Source organism: Eurytemora carolleeae, unplaced genomic scaffold, assembly GCF_000591075.1.
Source record: "Eurytemora carolleeae unplaced genomic scaffold, Eaff_2.0 scaffold584, whole genome shotgun sequence".
In the NCBI taxonomy this organism is placed as follows: domain Eukaryota; kingdom Metazoa; phylum Arthropoda; class Copepoda; order Calanoida; family Temoridae; genus Eurytemora; species Eurytemora carolleeae.
Window position 1 is genome coordinate 233872 of NW_019396595.1, and position 20104 is coordinate 253975.

General features: G+C 32.2%; 2 protein-coding genes and 1 long non-coding RNA gene across 5 annotated transcripts; 1 reads left to right on the top strand and 2 right to left on the bottom strand.

The window, feature by feature from the left end:
* The first annotated feature begins 798 nt into the window (after nt 1-798).
* LOC111706064 (uncharacterized) lies at nt 799-6966 on the top strand. Of its 2 annotated transcripts, none has more exons than XM_023478820.1 (12): nt 799-821; nt 1357-1436; nt 1811-1886; nt 2463-2556; nt 3123-3272; nt 3490-3582; nt 3748-3867; nt 4752-4859; nt 5297-5431; nt 5589-5686; nt 6179-6395; nt 6812-6966. In XM_023478820.1, the coding sequence occupies exons 2-12, from the start codon at nt 1364-1366 to the stop codon at nt 6908-6910; spliced, it is 1263 nt and encodes a 420-aa protein (XP_023334588.1). In that variant the 5' UTR covers nt 799-821; nt 1357-1363; the 3' UTR covers nt 6911-6966. The 2 variants fall into 2 exon arrangements, with proteins under 2 accessions (XP_023334588.1, XP_023334587.1); XM_023478819.1 differs by having other exon boundaries at nt 820-845.
* A 2902-nt stretch (nt 6967-9868) lies between these two features.
* LOC111706055 (trypsin-3) lies at nt 9869-14396 on the bottom strand. The gene is made up of 4 exons (XM_023478808.1): nt 14391-14396; nt 13509-13637; nt 10766-10874; nt 9869-9955 (listed from the first exon to the last, which is right to left on the bottom strand). Exons 1-4 carry the CDS (start codon nt 14394-14396, stop codon nt 9891-9893), a joined length of 309 nt encoding a protein of 102 aa, XP_023334576.1. The 3' UTR covers nt 9869-9890.
* A 778-nt stretch (nt 14397-15174) lies between these two features.
* Nucleotides 15175-19927, bottom strand: LOC111706051 (uncharacterized). 2 transcript variants are annotated; one of them, XR_002766129.1, is made up of 4 exons: nt 19830-19927; nt 18583-18627; nt 17107-17202; nt 15175-16848 (listed from the first exon to the last, which is right to left on the bottom strand). It is a non-coding gene; the product is annotated as an uncharacterized LOC111706051 (long non-coding RNA). The 2 variants fall into 2 exon arrangements; XR_002766128.1 differs by lacking the exon at nt 19830-19927 and having other exon boundaries at nt 18583-18809.
* Nucleotides 19928-20104: the final 177 nt, after the last annotated feature.

The following is a 20104-nucleotide window of genomic DNA, read 5'->3' on the forward strand; positions in this document are numbered from 1 at the left end:
GTTTATTTTTGGTTCAAATAACTTGAAGATTGGGATGCTTGAGCTTTTCTTGATCTTTACAGCATTTACATCCTTTACTACCCGTGTATCAAAAAATAATATTGGCTATTCGTGATTCAAAAATTTTCAGTATAACATTTATTTACAGTTATACTCAAATTTCTACATCTTATACCTCTAGTTTTTGCTTTGATGCAAATAACTTAAGGAGAAAAAACGATATGAAAAACAGACAAAATATCTGATAAACTTTAATGTATTCTAAGTTAAAAATCTGTTTTTTTAGTCTTTAGCAAAGGATTAAAGTCATTAATTTTTACCCTTTTTTCAGTTTTCACTTTTCAAGTCAAACACATTTTTTGCTTGCATCGCGTCACATTTATTTCAATATCTGGTATTTCTAGTGCATTTGTGCAGCCCCTCCCACCCTTTACAAATTCCTAGCTACGGGCCTGCATCCCCTCCCCTGGATTGGATCCTATCTCAATTTTTTAAATGTGACTCTTCGTAAGAACTTTTTTTTCATCTTTCCTTTTATTCTTTTTTAAATTTTTGTTTTTTTCAAGAATTCAACATTATTTAACATTATTAAAATATTCATGTTTTAATTTTCATCCTAATATATTCTTTTATCAATATTATAATATCTTTCTGATTTTTTAAATTTTTTATAATGGAAATAAAATAATGTTTAATTAACGAATATTTTGGACATATTCCCGTTCTAATGTTTGTTTACTTTTGAACATAAACAAACTTGTTATATGCTGTAAGCAGGTTACAAGCTATTCTGTGAATTAGTCTACATTCTACTGTATTAGGTGATCATTGCGAATGGAATTCAGGCAGTTAAATTTTGAAAGTTTTGTTGTGTTAACTGAAAAGGGTTTTATTCATCAGGGGTATTTTGTATGATTTTGTTAAGGGGTATTTTCAACGAGGTTATAGAGTATGATGTACGCTAATCCTTTACTAATTGCATAGGCCATGAACTATACCGACAGTGTACTGTATATTTGATTATTACAAAGAGATTCTGGCCATAACCTATAGTAATCATTATTAGTAAACGATAAGCGTACAGTACAGTTAACTGAGTACACCGGAAGGAAACGGAGATATTTTTAAGTGATTATTTAAGGAGCATGTTACTCTTAAGTAAGATTTGAGTGAACCTTCATTTCTAGTGGCATTTTTGAGCGACATTTTATGGGGCATGTTCGAGTGACCCTCCGTTTAAATGATCCCAGTACAAAAGATAGCTTTGCCTGGCTTTCAACGATAAACTGAAAAGTAATAGTATTTGTTTGAAAGTAGAAATTAAGATTTAATCCTAGTGTTAAACTCTAACTCCAGAAGTGAAATGTTCTTGTGTATGATATTTGGGGCTGGGCTTCTCTTGGTCGAGGGAGTTACTATACCACAAGTTAATCCAGGTAGGAAGTGTACTCCTTGTTTATTTAATATGAAGTGTATTCCTTGTTTATTTAATGGGGAAGTGTACTCCTTGTTTATTTAATAGGAAGTGTACTCTTTTGTTAACCCAGGTAGGAAGTGTACTCTTTTGTTAACCCAAGTAGCAAGTGTACTCTTTTGTTAACCCAAGTAGCAAGTGTACTCTTTTGTTAACCCAGGTCTCGAAACCAAACCAGGTAGAAAGTGGACATGTAAATCCAGTTAGGAAGTGGACTCCTGGTTTAACCAGGTAGGAAGTGTACTAAAGGGAAATTTTGGGTTATCAAATTTAAATTTCAACTATTATTTTGAATAAATTGTTATTGGATGCCCGATAATCAAACTGAATAACTAGGTGTTGGTGTTGATATTGGACTAAATGGAGGGATTGCTTCTGCTAACTTGAAGCTCGGAGGAATGCAGGAGTTTGAGTAAGTTATTATGTAAAGCTTAAAGCTACTAGAAATTGAGGCGCTTCGCGCATAAATTCTATTTCTATTGAACTTTTTTTTTGTATACAACAAAAGATTTATAATGAATCAAAAATAAAACAAATTTCTATATTTACATTGGAAAACAAACAAGCTCACGGATTTTATTTTATTTTAAGAAAAAAATTGTAGATTTTCAAAATTTAAGTTAATTTTATGAAATTATGCTTATTTTTCATAAACCTTCCCTGTGGTCATGTGAGGTCCCCCACAGAAGTTTGGCCAAATCGGGTCAACTGTATTGACTGTTTTGGATAGACAGACGAGCAAAGTATTTATATGTGAAATTGTGGCTACCCTTCAAGCAGAAATTTTTAACCCCAGAACATTGGTTTTATTCAAGAACTTAAAACACACTTAATACTAGTCTCGTATAGCTTATAAGAAAAAATAAACTTAATTGCGAGGAGAATATAGGGGCCGGACAATATTGCTCTTAATGGAATATGATCAGGGAAGAGTTAATTTTATAGATACATTCTGTGAAATTTATTTATTTAGAATCCTCAATTTCAGGATCTGTAATGCTGACACTGATGACGATGTTGGATTGTGTACAAACAAGAATACTTGCGAGAATGCTAATGGTGTTGTTGCTGGGGAATGCAATGTAAGTTATACTTTCTAGGTCCTCCGCTCCGCAGTGGGGTATTTGTTAATGGTGTAAATTTAATATTGCTGACCCCTCCCCTGAAACCCCACATTGCGCCCTGTCCATTAATTTTTTTTTTATTGCTGGTTTTAAATGCTTTGTTAAATGCCTTGAATCATTTAAATTTTGTTCAATTAATTTATTGACCTTTAAATCTTAGTGAAGCATTTTTCGTTTTTTCTAAAGTTGTTTTATGTTGGTCTTAAGTGGTTTTTGTTTTGGTTCTAAAGTGCTTGTGTTTTCTTAGGTGTTTTGTGTGTTTTAAGTGGTTTGTAGCTAGTCTGAGTGAGTCTTTAGCTGGTTCTGTGATTTATGTGCAAGTTTTGAGAGGTTTACGTGTTTATTTGAGTGGATTATGTGGAGTGTTTTTGGTTGTTAGGTGTGTTTGCTCCCAGTGGTCCATGTGTTTGCTCCCAGTGAACCACATGCTTGCTCCCAGTGGTCCATGTGTTAAAACCAACATATAAAACACTTAAAACTGAGTGGTTAATGTGTTGGTTTTGAATGTCGTATTTTCTGTTTAGAAAGCTGGCAATGCTGTCGGAGGTGAAAATGTGCTTATTTGCTGCAAGAAAATCACAACTGGTGGAGAAGATTTGTCCTCTGTCATCTTCTACTATCGCAATCCTAACTGGCCTCTTGAGGATCGAAATGATTTATCCAGTAATCTCAAGGTCTGTTTTTCCTTCCATAAGTCTAGTTTTTTTTTTTAATTTAAATTCTTAAATAACAGGTTTATGTAATAATACTGTTGAGATTTTGTATTTTATGTTCCTATTTTAAGTTACAGTTCACAAAAGATCTCAATTTTATGTATGACCTTAACGGGAGAATACAACATATGTTAATAAAACAACCATCATGCATCAATTTCAAATAAAACTGTCTCAGATATCTGTGAGAAGGGGAGTGTGTCAGCTTAGACTTGACTTCTTGACCTTTGAGCTTCCTAGACCTGACAACACTGGGAGATGTACTGCTCAGGTAACCTTTCATGTATTAGTTCACCGGTTGTAGGGATGGGAGAGATGAAGAAGAAATAGCTGAAAATTTATATGAGATTGTTCCTTTGATCTTTTGTTCAATTCTAGTATAAATTAAAATTTTGCATTTTTACTGAATTAAAATCCGAATTATTTACTAACTTAGAACAGTATGGCTATAATGGCACCTGGAGCTCCCCTTGGTGTGCTTGGTGGTCGGAATAGTCGGTTATGTGGTCTCAACACAAAAAGTCATCTCTACATTCCTGCCAGCGCTGGAGACTCGGTAAGTGGTCTTTCCATAGAGAATAGAATATATATTAAGAGGGGAATTTAAAGAATCTCTCGGTATGAACTTTTTCAGTCCCTTTCAGCCTGAACTAAGTGTACAAATCATGTAAATGTTCACAAATTATATGCAGTAGAGTACATTAATACAGTATTTTCCCTAGACTATTCATTTCAATTTCGAATTTTTTAAAGCTGTTAAATAAACTTTATAATGAATTAGGTGAATATAAAACTTCATTTGATTTATAGTTATAACGCAAAATCATCGTTTGTAAAGTGAAAGGCGTAGATTCTATGTGAATTGATCATTGGTCAATTATGAAACCAGCCTATTTCATAATTTGGTTTTGTTTCAACATTAATTTTAGATTTTCTATCAAATTATATTCCAGGGCCCAAAAGGTTATATAGCATAAATATGTGAAGTACACCTGCAGTATGGAAACAGTACAACAAAATGGCTGTTTTACACTTGTTTCTAATAAATTCCACTCAAATATATATTCTATTCTCTTTGGAGCTTGCTCATGTGATCTTGTACAGAGACAACTTTATGATGACTGCCATCTGATTTTTGGGTAACCGTAGAATGCGTATTAAATTACTTGTAACTTTAAAACTTCAACTTAAATTTAACTTTTTTATTTTTGGCCATAATAGCAACTTAATTTCACAAAGATAATGTCTATACCTCAATATTTACAAGATACTCTTAGATAATTACAGTGTCCACCCTTAAAAGTTTTACTTTGTTGTGTGAACAACTTCAACAACTATGGTGAATTGACTGCCTCTTATTTTAAAATTTAGGTCCAAATTATAAAATAACTTAGGTCCAAATTATAAAATAACTTAGGTCCAAATTATAAAATAACTTAGGTCCAAATTATAACTACACTCTCTGGGACTGTTGCTGTTCCTCTGTCTAGAGCTAACTTGGCATTTTCTTCTTCAACTGCTTACAAGTGGAACATTATGATTACACAGGTACAGACACCCTTAGGGGAATTATGGAAGGAGGTAGGGTGGGTACTGGGTAGCCTGAAATTTAGTGACTGGCAATGAAATGTTAAAATTTCTTATTTTACAGTGTCCAGAAAATGTTTAGGAAGCAAATTTGGCATCTATATATAAAGTTGAAATCTCTGTTTGTATGTTTGTCCAATCATAATTCGAACCCCTGGACCGATTTACTCAAATTTTGATTGGGGCACTCTGAGTACTTAGGAAATGTTCATAGCTTATTTACGAGTTTGAGTTGAGTGGGTCAACTTTCATTGGGCAGAATAGGTGAAATCATAATTTACAACTAAGTGCGGGTAAACTGCTGGACTTAATGATTACCCTGGGCCTGGGTTCTTAGCTAGTGAAAAAATAAATAAGCAGTTTCACATAAGGTAAAAATTTACCCAACAATGTTCAAGGTTGAATGTGATTCTACCAACTCTTATTTCCGTGAACTTGAAGCTCCCACCTCCTGCCTGCAATGGTTTACTGAATCATTTGGATCTTTCTCTAGCTTCAACTTTGACGCAACGGCATATTTTGCCCCAGATCAGGTAATATTTTGGTTCAACCAGAAAAAAAACTTTCCAGGACTTAGCTTAGCAATGTTTTGTCATTATTAATTGTACCTGTTAAAGGTCATTAAAATCTATGACCCTAACTTTAAAGCTTTTCCGACTAAAATTTGGATGTACTTGTAATAATTCTTAGGATTATGCAATTTGTATTCGGAACCAAGGAAATAATCCCGGCAGCAGGACTTGTGGTGTGACTCTCAGAGCTACCAACTTTGGTTTGCCTGTATTTGGGTAATATATTCATTTTTATTTCATATATTAATATTACTAGAGCTGGAATGTCTGAGTCTGTTAGATATTGCAAAACCCACTGGACACTTATCAATTTTCTGTTTCATCCCTGCTGGGTTTTGAATAATGAGTTCTTGTTGATTGTGCATACAAATTTTCCGGTCTCTTATTAGCTGTTTGGGATTATACAAATGATACTCTTGATTGGTTGAATTTTTGACACTTATTGATGTCAAAATAAAGATTTCTTAATCTACAGGTTAGCAAAATTAAATTATGCATTGGTTTTAATCTACATATCTAAAGTTTTCTGCTCTGTTTGAAGTTTAGTGTACTTGTTATATACCATGTTAATATTAATATTAACATGGTATATAAATTTGCTTACTAGATTAAAATTGTTTGCCCATGTAAAGATGAGAGTTCCTGATTTACAACGGTACCCTTAAAAGCTTTATTACAAGAATTAGATATTTATGTTTTTTTTTCAAGGGATGATCTGCCAGCTTGTGGGCTAGGATATGAGACTGTAAATGAAGCTGCTGGCCGTGAATGTTGCCTGAATCCGTCCTCCAGCTACCTGGGATTTGTTGCTAGGCTCCCAAACCCTAAATACGGAAACAAGATGGCGACTAAGAGATATTGGTGTGGAGCTCAGCTGGGAAGAACCGGACAGATCTCAAGCTCTACTGAACCATATGTCATCAAGGTTCTTAATTTATTTGCTTTTTGTGGGTCTTTAAATTGCTATTTTTCATGCCATTCATCGGGTATCGTTTAGATGTACATGCTATTTTAAAATTGCATGCGTGAAACTTTTGATCATGTTCTGATAAATTACCAATTAGTTTTTTCAAATCTTATTGTTAGTATTGGACTTTTTTAATCTCTTTGTCATATCATATGCATATCCCAATTGTTCAAGTGTTTCTTTTGCTAGTTTTTAAATTGGCATTTCTATGTGTTAATGCTTTGATATTTTATAAGAAATTAAATCGTTAAAGGGAGTTTTTACGAAAAATGAAAGGGGTGAAGGCTTACGGCAAAAATCTCGTGATTGCTACTAATCTTACTTTGCTTGATCTGCTAGTTAGTGCTGGGAGTCTTAATCAATTAATATTTCAGGTGTTCTCTGGACAATACAGCAGTGATCTGTCCAAATACACTGAGTTTCCTCCTGTTGGGTTCAGCATTGATTACAAGATTGATACTGGAATTTGCTAAGAATTTGTGAAACTTGCTATTTATTTTATGTTCTTAATATATTTTATCTTTAAAAAGTGTTTTATTATACAGATATCCCTTGTCTTGATGTGTTATATAGATATCCCTTTCTTGATGTGGTTTGTATTGCAATCCACATTTAGATTTATCTATATATTAATTTGTTTGTTTGTATCCAATAAACGTCAAAACGGCTGAACCGATCGGGCCCAAATTTTTGTGGGATCTCGAGTTACCTCAGAGAAGGTTTTTATGTTATATTCGGCACTGTATCTACTGTACCTGAACTCTTTGTAGTTAAAGAAGATTACTTTACATTGATATTAATCAGGAAAATTTACAAAGGAAATTAATGCATTCTCAATGATATTTGAATAAGGGTATCTATTCGCAATATTTCTGCGCAATTTTGTGCGAAAGGAGAACTTTATTTTTTGTGCTTTCATTGCGCTACACTTATGTACGAATAGAAAGCACACTGCAATCATTCACAAGATTGCGCTTTTCCGCTTTTGCGTGTTTTTGTTGTGCATTTTTTTGGCGCCTATTTCCTGTTCTGTGCCATCTATTAGCTTTATTCTCTTTCGGCAGCCATGAGCCACCACTATTTTCCTTTCCGTACCACCACATTTGACTCTTCCGGGCAAAACTACTTTTTCAAATGGTATATTTAGGACCTATAAAGTGTGATTTTAAAAATCCAACATCGTCACGCAAAAAAGCACAACTCAAACCATTTTTTTAATTCTACCTAAGATTATTATTTTGTGTGTTGAATTCTTAAACTGTTCTACAATAAAATTTTGACATTTTACTGAGAATTGCATCTTGAAATATCACAAAGTCAATTACTGACTCATTATACTAAATCCATCTTTAAATCACTCGTCAACCAACTCCCCATCATTGCACATTTTCACACAAGGGTTCTCTTCAAAACTAAAGTGTATTTATGGTGCGTCATTTTAATATTGATATTGCTCTTACAAATAAGCCATTTTTTATGAAAATCAGAATTTAGATTTGCAAAAAAAAAGTTTTACAGTTTACATTAAGAGGAATCATCCTTATTACATATTAACACTGAAATATAAAGACCTACAGTGTGCCTGAGGACTCAGGCAGTTAGTATTAAAGCCTGGTTTTAGGCTTAAAGGGAGGGCTTTGGGTATGTAGGAAAAGTTGAGTTATGTAAAAAAAACTACAGGGGGGGTCAAATTGCTCCCCCCCAGCAGGAATAGGGTTAAAATTGAGGCTGTTCAAAATTGAGACTGCTCAAAATTTGATCTCAAGGTTGTCAATATCTCAGTTAGCAGACCCCTGTGATATTTTTATCATTTGCATTCGACTAGAAATGTTCAACATTTGAAAAATCAAAAGTTGCCACCACAAAGAGTGACTTACATTAAAAAAATAGGAGTTATGAACGTCGAATTTGCGCTCAAACTCAGGATTTAGACATCTTTAAAAAGTTTAATATGTCTCAAATGAATCCGAATGAAGTTTTCCACAACACTGCATACTCAGTTCAACTACCTTACATAGCCGGTCACTCCCTTTAATAGGAACAAACGGTGATTGGTTGAAGAATAACTCTTGCAAAACATTCTAAATCACAGGACTATACAAAAAAATAAAGTCTAAAAATGTGTCCTATTCCTATCTAAAGTCTTATTTAAACCGTATTTACAGAGAATATTGCAATTGTTAAAAAATGTTGAGGAAACTGCAGTTGGTATAATTTAAGATGACCATACATTTGTTGTGTCAGATTCACAACGATACCCTTCAAGGCTTTAACCCTTTTACTGATAGTGGTCTTATTCTTCTTTATCTTTTGAAATTCTTGTAATTGTTTGAACACTTAGTTTGCAAGAAGGCTGTTCTCGATGGAACAGTCAAAGGTACCACCGTTCTTGACTTTAAAGTGACACGTAATAGATAATGTTTTGGCAAAAAAAAACTTCTTATTTACTGTTTTTATTAAATCAAGAAATTTCATGGAGGTACGGTTAAACCCTAAATGAGCCATACATCAAAAGAATTTATTAAATGTCGTCATGACAATTTTTCTATGAGTTTTGATACTTTTTTACGTAAATCTCAGTATTAGCGAAAATAAATAAATAGCCATGAATATGCTGGAACAGTATTAAAGAGCTCCATATAAAACGCTTATCTTACAGTAAAATAATAAAAAGGTAGTTGAACTGAGTATGCAGTGTTGTGGAAAACTTCTTTCGGATTCATTTTAGACTTATAAAACTTTTCAAAGATCTGTAAATCCTAAGTTTTAGCGCAAAGTCGACGTTTAATATGCTTTAAAAAGTCTCAAATGAATCCGAAAGAAGTTTTTCACAACACTGCATACTCAGTTCAACTACCTTACATAGCCGGTCACTCCCTTTAATGATAATTATTCAATAGTTAATGGGGTAATTAATTTGGAACTCAGGAATTCAATGTTTATTGTAATTTTTAGTCAAAAATTCATAATCATTTTGAAAATTTCATTCAAATAATTAGGGTCGGTTTTCATTCAGCAGAGTAAAGTTGTATCCCCTCCATTTTCTTTCATTGTGGCAGATATCCAGTTGATATACTCTTAAATATATACAATGAGAATTCTGCTTATTACTAGTAGTTGAACTGAGTATGCAGTGTTGTGGAAAACTTCTTTCGGATTCATTTGAGACTTATAAAACTTTTCAAAGATCTGTAAATCCTAAGTTTTAGCGCAAAGTCGACGTTCAATATGCTTTTAAAAGTCTCAAATGAATCCGAAAGAAGTTTTTTACAACAGTGCATACTCAGTTCAACTATGTACCTTACATAGCCGGTCACTCCCTTTAATAATAATTATTCAATAGTTAATGGGGCAATTAATTTGGAACTCAGGAATTCAATGTTTATTGTAATTTTTAGTCAAAAATTCATAATCATTTTGAAAATTTCATTCAAATAATTAGGGTCGGTTCATTCAGCAGAGTAAAGTTGTATCCCCTCCATTTTCTTTCATTGTGGCAGATATCCAGTTGATATACTCTTAAATATATACAATGAGAATTCTGCTTATTACTTCTTTAAAACTCGAGCTATAAACATTGAGGCATGGTTAACAGTTCTAAAATGTATATGGGATGGCCGATGTTAATCTGTGTTAAAAACACGTTTGAAAAACATGCCTAGAAAGCCGTAAACAAATTACTTTAGTCCTTGAAAATTGCTTCACTTTAAATTTTTAATGCAAAGAGTGAAACTATGGGGCACTTATTTAAAAAAATGCTCAAATCCATCTTGCACCAGTTATAACGTTTTCTTTGCTACATTTTTAAAACTATTTGAGAGTCATTTTCATAATTTTTAAACTCATTCAGATGTTTGCTTTTTTGTGTAAATCAAATCATTAATGTAAGAAAAATCTCGTCAAAGAAAATAAAAATGGGTATTAAAATAGCCGTCTTGTACCACTAAGTTCAGAAACCATTTGTTTAGAAGTCTTTGTCATCAAGATGGGTTATTCAGTATGCTTCAAGGTTGTATAATAAGGTTGGTTACTCTCGATGCCCTCCAATATACGGAAAATGTCTTCTCCTAAGATAGATAGATAAAAACTGAATATGACAACACTAATATTAGAGTCGAGAGTGACGTCATATTAGATTCCTATCTAAATTAGGAGACGACATTTTCCGTGAATTGGAGAGCATCAAGAATACCCAGCCTTATTATACAGCCTTGATGTATTAGTTTATTTTCTTACTTAAAACTTGTGACGACATTTTCCGAAAATTGGAGAACATCAAGATAACCAACCTTATTATACAACCTTGATGTATTAGTTTATTTTCTTACTTGAAACTTGTGTAAATGAAGCAGGGGAGTTAGCAGAACTACATCCTAGGCTTTTACTGACAACTCCAACCAGCTGATTTTTCTGTATTAGGGGCCCTCCGTGGTCACCCTAGATCAGAAATATCAGAAATATTTTGGTTTATCCCTCCATCATTCCACGGTCACCCTGGAACTTTAAAATGAATAAAATTTAGTTTATTATTCTGTATAAATGGCCCAAAATCATTAAAATCTTTAATATTTAATATTCTATATATATATCCGGCCCTCCATGGTCACCCTGGAACATATAAATCAATAAAATATAGTTTATTTTTCTGTATAAATGGACCTCTGTAGTCACCCTAAAACATATTTAAATCTTTAAAATCGTGTATATTATTCTGTGTAAATGGTCCTCCGTGGTCGAACCTGGAACATTAAAAAGATTAAGTTTTTTTCTGTATAAATATGGCCCTATGTGGTCACTCTGGAACATAATAATCAATAATATTTAGTTTATAATTCTGAATAATTTATAAATGGCGCTCCGCGGTCACCTTGAAACATGAAAACTACTAAAATCTAGATAATTATTCTGTATAAATGACCCTCCATTATTCCATGGTCACCTTGGAACATAAAAAAAAAAATTGANATTATTCTGTATAAATGACCCTCCATTATTCCATGGTCACCTTGGAACATAAAAAAAAAAACATTAAAAAAGCTAGTGGTTTTGAAAAAAAATTATTGTAGAATTTAGAAGGAAAGGTTAACAAAGCTAGGGCTTCCTCAGAACATTAGTCCCCACTCCTCACCTTCTTATTTTAACGTTAAAATAGTTTGATGCATTCCAAAATTTGAGATTTATAAATAAAAATGTCTGTTAAATAATTTTTCTTGAAAATATTTCTCGGTACTTTCTCAAGAATTGACAGAAGTCGTAAGACTAAGAATAAGACAGTTCTTTTGTGTTAATAAGTAAATAAATAAAAAAATCACTCAGCCATCATTCCGTACAGTAGGGTTTCCAAATTCTTCTGAATTAATTGTGCTTTGAATTGGAATTTATAGTTAAGAAACCTTTTCTGAAGGTGTTAAGAATGATAAACCTTTTAAAACAGGGTTACTCACAAAGGATGAGACTTCAGAGACGACTGTGCATAATTTATAATATCAGTTTTATATGCATGATTCCATGCTAAAGCTAAATGTTTCTTTTTTACCAAATCATTAAATAAGTTATTAAAATACTATACTCAAGGGTAAATAAACCTTAGAACAGTGATACTTTTAAAGTTTAAGGTCGTCTTTACAGTCTCATCCTTTGTGGGTAACCCTGTCTCTCTTAGATACTAAACAGAGCTTGAATATGAACGAGCCTCCCAGATTTGCTATGCAGCACTGAGCCTCCGCTCTACGGTGCGTCTAGGATTTATTTGAATATCTGTTGAGAAAATTTACGGAACCAAAGGAATTGAGTTTTTGCCACAACCTCAAATTTTACGGAAAATTTACGGAACCAAATTTATCCGGAAATATTTGGAAACCCTAATCAAACCCTGATGAAACACTTTTTTAAGAACATTGAAAAGAGTAAAATCATAATTAAAACTGTAATTAATGTGATGATAAAATTCCCAAATCCATCAAAGTGTAGAGTATATAGAGTGTATCAAAGTGAATATACAATATCAAATCCTTTCACTGGATAATTACTGAACCTTAACGCACTCTAATTAATGTGAATCAAAACTTTTTAATTTTCATATTTAGAAGCAAATAATGAATTTATTTTATACTTAGTATTTTAATAAATTCACAGTGCTTTAATTTACATGTTCTGTATTGTAAATGCACTGTACTGTATATGGATTGTACGGTACGTGCACTCTACTTTACATGTACTGGTACTGGTACTTACCAGTACATTTACATTTATTTTACATGTACATTTATTTTACATGTACATTTATTGTAAATGTACATTTATTATACATGTAAATTTATTGTACAAGTACATGTTCACGTACTGTACTGTACTGTACTGTACTTTATTGTACTGTGCATGCACTGTACTTTACGTGTAAATGCATTGTACGGTTTACTGTACTGAACTGTACTGTACTGTAATTTACATTTACTGTACATGTGTGTGCAGTTTAATACATGTACAGCAAAATACTTGTACAATTTAATAAATGTACAGTAAAGTACGGTTCATTAAAGTACAGTTCAGTAAAGTACAGTACAAGTACAATGCATGTACAGTTCAATTCATATACAAAACAATACATGCACAGTACAATGCATGTACAATGTACATTGTACAGTAAAATATATGTGCATGTCCAGTACAATACATGTACATGTACTGTACAGTACAGAACAGGTAAAGTACAGTGAATGGACAGTACATGCACAATACTGTATATGCATATATACTTGAACAGTATCTGTACTGTTCTGTAACTTGTACTTTACTGTATCTGTAATGTACTGTATCTTTAATTTTCTGTATCTGCACTGTACTATGCTGTATATGTAATGTACTGTACTGTATCTTTAATGTACTGTATCTGTGCTGTACTGTATATATGTACTGTACTGTATCTGTTATTTACTATATCTGTACTGTAGGTATACCTTACTTTACTGTGCTGTACTGCTCAGGAACTAAACTGTCAAAAACTATATTGTTTCTTTTCTATGAAATAGTACGCTGCTGTACTGTGTTGTACTTTATTGTTCTGAGCTGTACCTGGCATCTTTCCTCTTTTTTAGCACAGAGCAGACCTTCTGTACATGTAGGATTCAGGTCAAAGTTGACTGTTTGTATACTTTCACTCAGAGATCCTAGAAATATAATAATAATAATAATGATAATAAACTTATAACACTTGTATTTTGGTTCGCAGTGTAAATAAAGTTTTTGGACAAGCTTTAGCTTTAGTTATCATGTATTCTTTACAACTAAATCAGGAAAATAAAAGAACTAAAGATGTTAATTTTTAACCCCTTTCCAAAAATCCTTCTTTGTTTACGTGAACTTGATATATAATATTTTACTTTGAAATAATTCTCGAGATTATATCATAAACTTTTCAAGCTAAACGTCCATATATAATGGGACAAATCAAAACTTTGATGTACTTCCTTTCACAATATATAGTTTTCATCTTTTTAATAGTTTTCCTTTCTTAACATAGGCTTATTTTTATTGAAATGAAACCTTTTTCGAAAAACACAATTACCGCACGCAAGGGTTTCATCAATTTAATCAAATTCTTTGAAAATTGAAATACTAATATTTATGATTTGTAAACTTCAAACAGGAGCAGAAATCAACAAAATTGAAAAAATTCTAAAGTGGGCCAAACTCATAGTTGAATGACGACATTTTATGTCCCAAGTATTTTATAAAAGTATTTCGGAAACCATATGATCTGTTTGTGCAGGGTGTCCCACGAAACATGACATTTAAAAAATCGTTATTTTTAGTTAAAACATCCTTTTGCTTCATTATCTTTTACTTTGAAATCAATTTTAATATGACATGACTCCCATTTAATATTTTTATTGATCTTTGGTACCAAACAGCTCAACAAATTATGGAAAAAGACATTCTAAACTATTCACCAACTGTCATGTTTCGTGGGAACCCCTGTAGTTCATGGAAGGAACGGCCTCTGTTTGTACTCTGTTTGAGTACAGTTCAACCTTCAACTGGTGAATTTTTATGAAACAAAGTTAAATCTTCTGACGTTACTTGAATTTCAGAAGCAAAATTTGTTGGGTTGAAGAAGTTGAAGCTTTTTAAAGTGAGTTAAAAGATCTCAAACTTTGAGTAACATACTAATTTCTGTAGCTAAAACCGAAACTTTATAACTGCAAATTACTTTTAATGAGAATTTTTTTCCAAACCGTTAAATTTCAAGTTTTTTTTAATGACGACATTATTAGTTGTAAACTATTTCTAGTTCTGAGGGATTTTTTGGAATTAAAAAGTTAGGTTTATTTGATGTGGGAACACTATAACAAACAAAAGAACATTTAATGAAAAAAGATCTTGAAAAACTAAACCTTATAATATAATTATATGAACTTGACAGATAAAAGATTAATCATCTTTCTGTAATATCCAAAAAAGTGTCAAAAATTCAACCAATCAGAATGTTTGTTCGTTTGCAGAAACCGAAAGGCTAATCGTGAGCCAGAAATTTGCACGCAACCATTGAGATCACTCCCACTAATGGGAGCCCAGTTAAGGACTTCCATACAGAGAGGATTAAATAGAAAATCAAAAATGTATACTATGGATTAAATGATCTGAGGCCAAATTTTAAGAATTTGAGCGGCGGTTTAAATTTAAGCCGCCCCTCAAATATGCTTGATTTCACTTAAAATTGTATTCAATGTTTCAAGATTTAAGCAGGTGCTTAATTGAAACCGGTTTTTGGAGGATTTAAGACACGGCTCAAATTCCTTAAATTCGGACACGGGATCAATGGTATCCAAAATAATTCTCAGCTCCGAGCCTGAGATTTAAAAAATTGGGGAAAATAAGACTAGACTCGATCAGGTTTCATTGAGACTAATTTACAACTCGAGCGTCGTGATTTCAGTTGCAACTAATTTTCCACAAGGTTGGGTTTATTAAAGTGGTTTAACATTGTGTTTGTCGGATTTTCATGGTAGGAATTGGCGATCATCAGCTGTTGAAGACCTGAGCCTTAAAGAGCAAAAAACCCTTGGCAGTTGGTTTTTACTAATCTCAAGGTCATCCAAAACCCGGGCCTTGACTTGACCTTTACTTGGTTCTAAGCAGATACAAAGACCGGGTTTTACTCTATTTAATCTCAGCTCAGTTGCCGTCAGAGTTGGGTCTAAGATTGCGCAGAGGATGACGACTTTTTATGTCCCAAGCATTTTAGTAAAATATTGCGGGGCCGTTATAATCTGTTTGTACTAGGTGTACAGTACTAAATAATCTGAACTTCATTTGGTTACAAACTTTACACTAGAACCAAACTACGAAGTTAATGTTAAAACACGAAACCACAAAGAGTTCAAATAAATAGTTCCCAGTAAATATTAGTGCGATATGCCCGTTAAATGCATTATGGTAATATCCGTAACCAAAAACGAAACTTAAGTGCATATCGTAATTATGTGTGATGAGAGCTTTTTAGATCCGATAAATTGCAAGTTTTTTCAACGACGACATTAAAAGTTGTAAACTAATTCTAGTCCTTTCATCATAAATTGGACCACGAAACAATTATTTGACAATTTTACCAAACCAAATAATTGTGTATGGCCCAAATAAAATCGTCTTTATTTAGTCTGCTCCACTTTATTCATTTTGCTAAGGTTGAGCCTTAAACCCGAGCCCGCGATTTAAAAGCTTTAGGCTCAGGTCAAAATTCCTTAAACCGAGCTTTAAACCCCAATCTAAGACCCTACTCTGACGACAGCTTGTGTCACGTGATTGACAGCTCCGAGATCTTAGGCTCGACTTAAGGAGTTAAACCCAATCAAAATAAAACCGACCTTGGTTGGTTTTAGTGGAGATTAAGGCTAGCTCAATATAGAGACTTGAGCCCGAAATTAAAGAATTTGAGCCGGGGCCTAAATTTAAACCGCGACTCAAATATCGTTGGTTCCACTTAATATTATACTCAATTTTTCAAGATTGAAACCGATTTTTGTTTGATTTGAGACGCCGCTTAAATTCGTTAAATTCGGACACTGCACTGTTCTCATCTAAACCCTGAATGCGCCAATTCCAAATATGAAAATCCGGAAATACAATTGTAAACCGTTTTTATGAGCTCAACTGTATGGAAATTAAATTCAACTTAAATTCAAAAGCCCAAACCGTAAATAAGGCTCAACAACAGCTAAGACGGTTAGACCTTAGTCGTCTTTTCCCGATTTTTTTAATCGCAGGCCTTCGGTTCAAGGAATTAAGACCCGGGCCGTAGCTTTCAAATCGCAGTCTCTGACTTATACAATTATGAAGATCATCTTGACCTTATAATTAGAAGAAGCTAACCCTAAAGTATCTTCCCCCAGTATTACGTTCACCTTATTCACGCCTACGATTAAAATAAAATTAAAAATATTCATTGTATTCAATATTTGCTGTAAATATTATTTACTCTGTTATTTTTGAAAATTTTATCCACGCAGGAGGCACAATATTAAAAGATTCCTCCTTATTATCCAAATAATTACTCCGGAAGACTGAAATTATTTTCAATTCGATAGCTTTCACAAAAACAGAATTTTTTACAGAATATCAATAAATAATAATTTTTGTGTGAAAGCTTACAACCCTTGAATCCATTGTTTACCTATTCTATTAATATTTGAAACTGAACATGAAGCTGATGTAAGAATCCATTGATTTGATATCAGAGCTCCGGCACAATAAGGAGAACTTTCTTCAGCTGAAACAAAAACCATAACTTAGAAATCAAACACGGTTCTGTTCTAGGGTAGTAGAGTCGTGTTGGTACTTCAAATGAACCGTAGTTTTTGGTGCAGTGTTAATCATGAGTATTCAAAAGTTTTCGGTCAATTTCGATATGTTCTTCTAGTTTTGTTTTCTGTATTGTATGTACTATTAAGAAAATTGTATTCACGCCTCAAATGATATAAAAGAAGGAAATGAACAAGAAATAATCTATATAATAGAACAAGACATTCGTATATATGTTCCCTCTGGCCGACCAAATGGTTGGACAGAATGGGCTAACATTTTTTGCGGACACTCATGGGTAGCCTGATGGTGACATAGGCTTTAAAAAATTCTATATTTTTCCCCCACGGACCCTTCAGTTAATAGATTAATTTTCTTTTATCAACCACGGGCAGTCGTAGTACATTTGAATTTCCGATCCGGGTCAATCTTTCCGGTCCCAGTTTGTACTGTATCGCACGGACATTGGGTAAATAAAGCAAACACTCAATAGGACTAGCCGGTGCAACAAGGTTGACGCGGTCAAACTTTAGGTTGAATTTACTTTTACTGAAAAGTCAGATGTGCTGCAACACCCAATAGAACATTAATTATTAATAACAAGAAACATATAAACACCAGAAACCCCTATATTGTTTACTAATAATTGGTGTACTACAATTTCTGGGACGAATTTAAACTTTAAGTTGCTCAAGTTAAAGGGAGTGTTCGTGAAAAATGAAAGGGGTAAGGCTTACGGCGAAAAATAATCGCTTTTGATTGCTACTTATCTTTCTTTTAAAAGTTGCGCTTATAAGGAGAAAATTGTTAAAAACGACTTATACTGAAGAACGTAGCGTCCATACAAATTCAGAAAGTTGCTATATATGACTTGGATCGTAAAAAAATCAATTTAATTTCAAACAAATCATTTAGAAATTACAAACTATAGTCATCGATTATTTTTCGACGCATTCGTGTAAATTTAATATTTCATAATATTTTTTTTGTTTTGTATACAATGCACTTAAAAAGCCGAAAAAGTTGGCTGCCAGGTGTCTCTGGTCTCGACGCTTTGAATGATTACACTGGCAGAGACACCTAGCGGAAAATGTCGTTTTAAGTGCAATTTTTTGTTTCCGAAATAAATTTAGCACCCCCTCACTTCAATCCTGTATCCGCCCCTGGTACCTTATGTACCTCGGTAACCTTGAAAAAAAGAAAGTAGAAATAAAAATAAATGAACCGAAATGTATTTCTTAATTCACAACATATGCTTTATTCAGCTTCAAAAAAACAGTTAATTTATTTAAAAATCAACTGTACGGAGTACGACTAGAATATTAATTAGCATTGTTATAATTCCAACCTTTAGAGAAAGAATAGGCTAGGCCCGCTAGATAGGACCGCTGACCTAAAGTAAAATGATGTCAATTGGTAAAAAAGACAATTACAAAAATAGACATTTAAGAAAACCAGCCATTTAGAAATTTAAACATTTAGAAAAATAGACATTTAGTAAACTAGACTTTTAGAAAACTAGGCATTTAGAAAAATAGACAATAAGAAAACTAAACATTTAGAAAACTAGACAATTAGACAAATAGACAATAAGAAAACTAAACATTAGAAAATTAGAAAACTAAACATTTACTAAAATAGACATTTAGAAAAATAGACAAGAAGAATAATAAACATTTAGAAAACTAAACAGTCAGAAAACTAGACATTCAGAAACCCAGATATTTAGAAAACTGGACTTTTATAAAGCAAAAAGTTTAGGAAACAAGACATTTTGAAAGCTAGACTTTGAGATAATTAAAAGACTTTTAAAACAAGACATTTTTAAAACTAGATTTTTAGAAAACAAGACATTTTTGAAAACTTGACATTCAGAAAAATAAGCATTTTTAAACAAAGCATTTTAGAAAACTACAAATTTAGAATACACAACATTTTGAAAACTAGATTTAAAGAAAACTGAACTATATAAAGAAAACTAGATTTAAAGAAAACTGGACTATATAAAGAAAACTAGATTTAAAGAAAACTGGGCTATATAAAGAAAACTAGATTTAAGGAAAACTGGACTATAGTCTATATAAAGAAAACTAGATTTAAAATATTTAATAAAGTAGACACTTAAAAAAAACTACAGGGTGGTGTGTCAAAAAAAACAGGGATTATCGATGTTTTGGACAAAATTTTTAAAATTTTTCTTTTAACGCATAAATAAAAAAATGGGATAAAAATATTCAAAAATATTTTTGGAACATAGAGAAAAAAAATCCGCGAAACCCATTTTCTAAGAAAATATTTAATTTTTTGAAAAATTGTTGGAAAAATGTTTAAATTATTGTTTTCATAAATATTTATTAAAAATTCCATGAGATGTAACAAATAAGATATGCCATGGGTTATTATTTGATAACATTTACTGCAGATTTACACTTTAATTTTTTTGAAAAATTTGGTTAGCGGATTTTTTTTTGCAATGTTCCAAAAATATTTTTGAATTTTTGTTATCATTTTATTTTATTTATGCCTAAAATCCTAACAAAATATTATTTTGAAAATTTTGTCCAAAACATCGATAATCCCAGTTTTTTTACTCACTCTGTAGATATTTTGAACGGAACAATTAGAAAACAAGACATTTAGAAAACTGGTATTTAGATTACAAAATATTAAGATATCAAGACGCAAGAATTAAGATTTTAAAACTTAGAAACTTCTTATTATTATAATTATTATCATTTTCATCACAATTCTTATTACAATTAAAATTTATATTACTTTTCTATTATTTATATTTTAATATTTAATAATTGTATTAATAATGTACATAAAACTTGTTAAAAAGGCTCTGAAAAACTAGAAAGGATTAATGC

What these genes read in the sequence shown, in the direction of transcription:
- LOC111706064 (XM_023478819.1), top strand. An exon ending in ATTTATCCAGTAATCTCAAG is followed by an intron (nt 3,273 to 3,489) that starts GTCTGTTTTTCC and finishes AAACTGTCTCAG; the next exon opens with ATATCTGTGAGAAGGGGAGT. An exon ending in CTGCCAGCGCTGGAGACTCG is followed by an intron (nt 3,868 to 4,751) that starts GTAAGTGGTCTT and finishes AAAATAACTTAG; the next exon opens with GTCCAAATTATAACTACACT.
- LOC111706055 (XM_023478808.1), bottom strand. An exon ending in AAAAAGAGGAAAGATGCCAG is followed by an intron (nt 10,875 to 13,508) that starts GTACAGCTCAGA and finishes TTTCTGATCTAG; the next exon opens with GGTGACCACGGAGGGCCCCT. An exon ending in TTCATTTACACAAGTTTCAA is followed by an intron (nt 9,956 to 10,765) that starts GTAAGAAAATAA and finishes TATATATTTAAG; the next exon opens with AGTATATCAACTGGATATCT.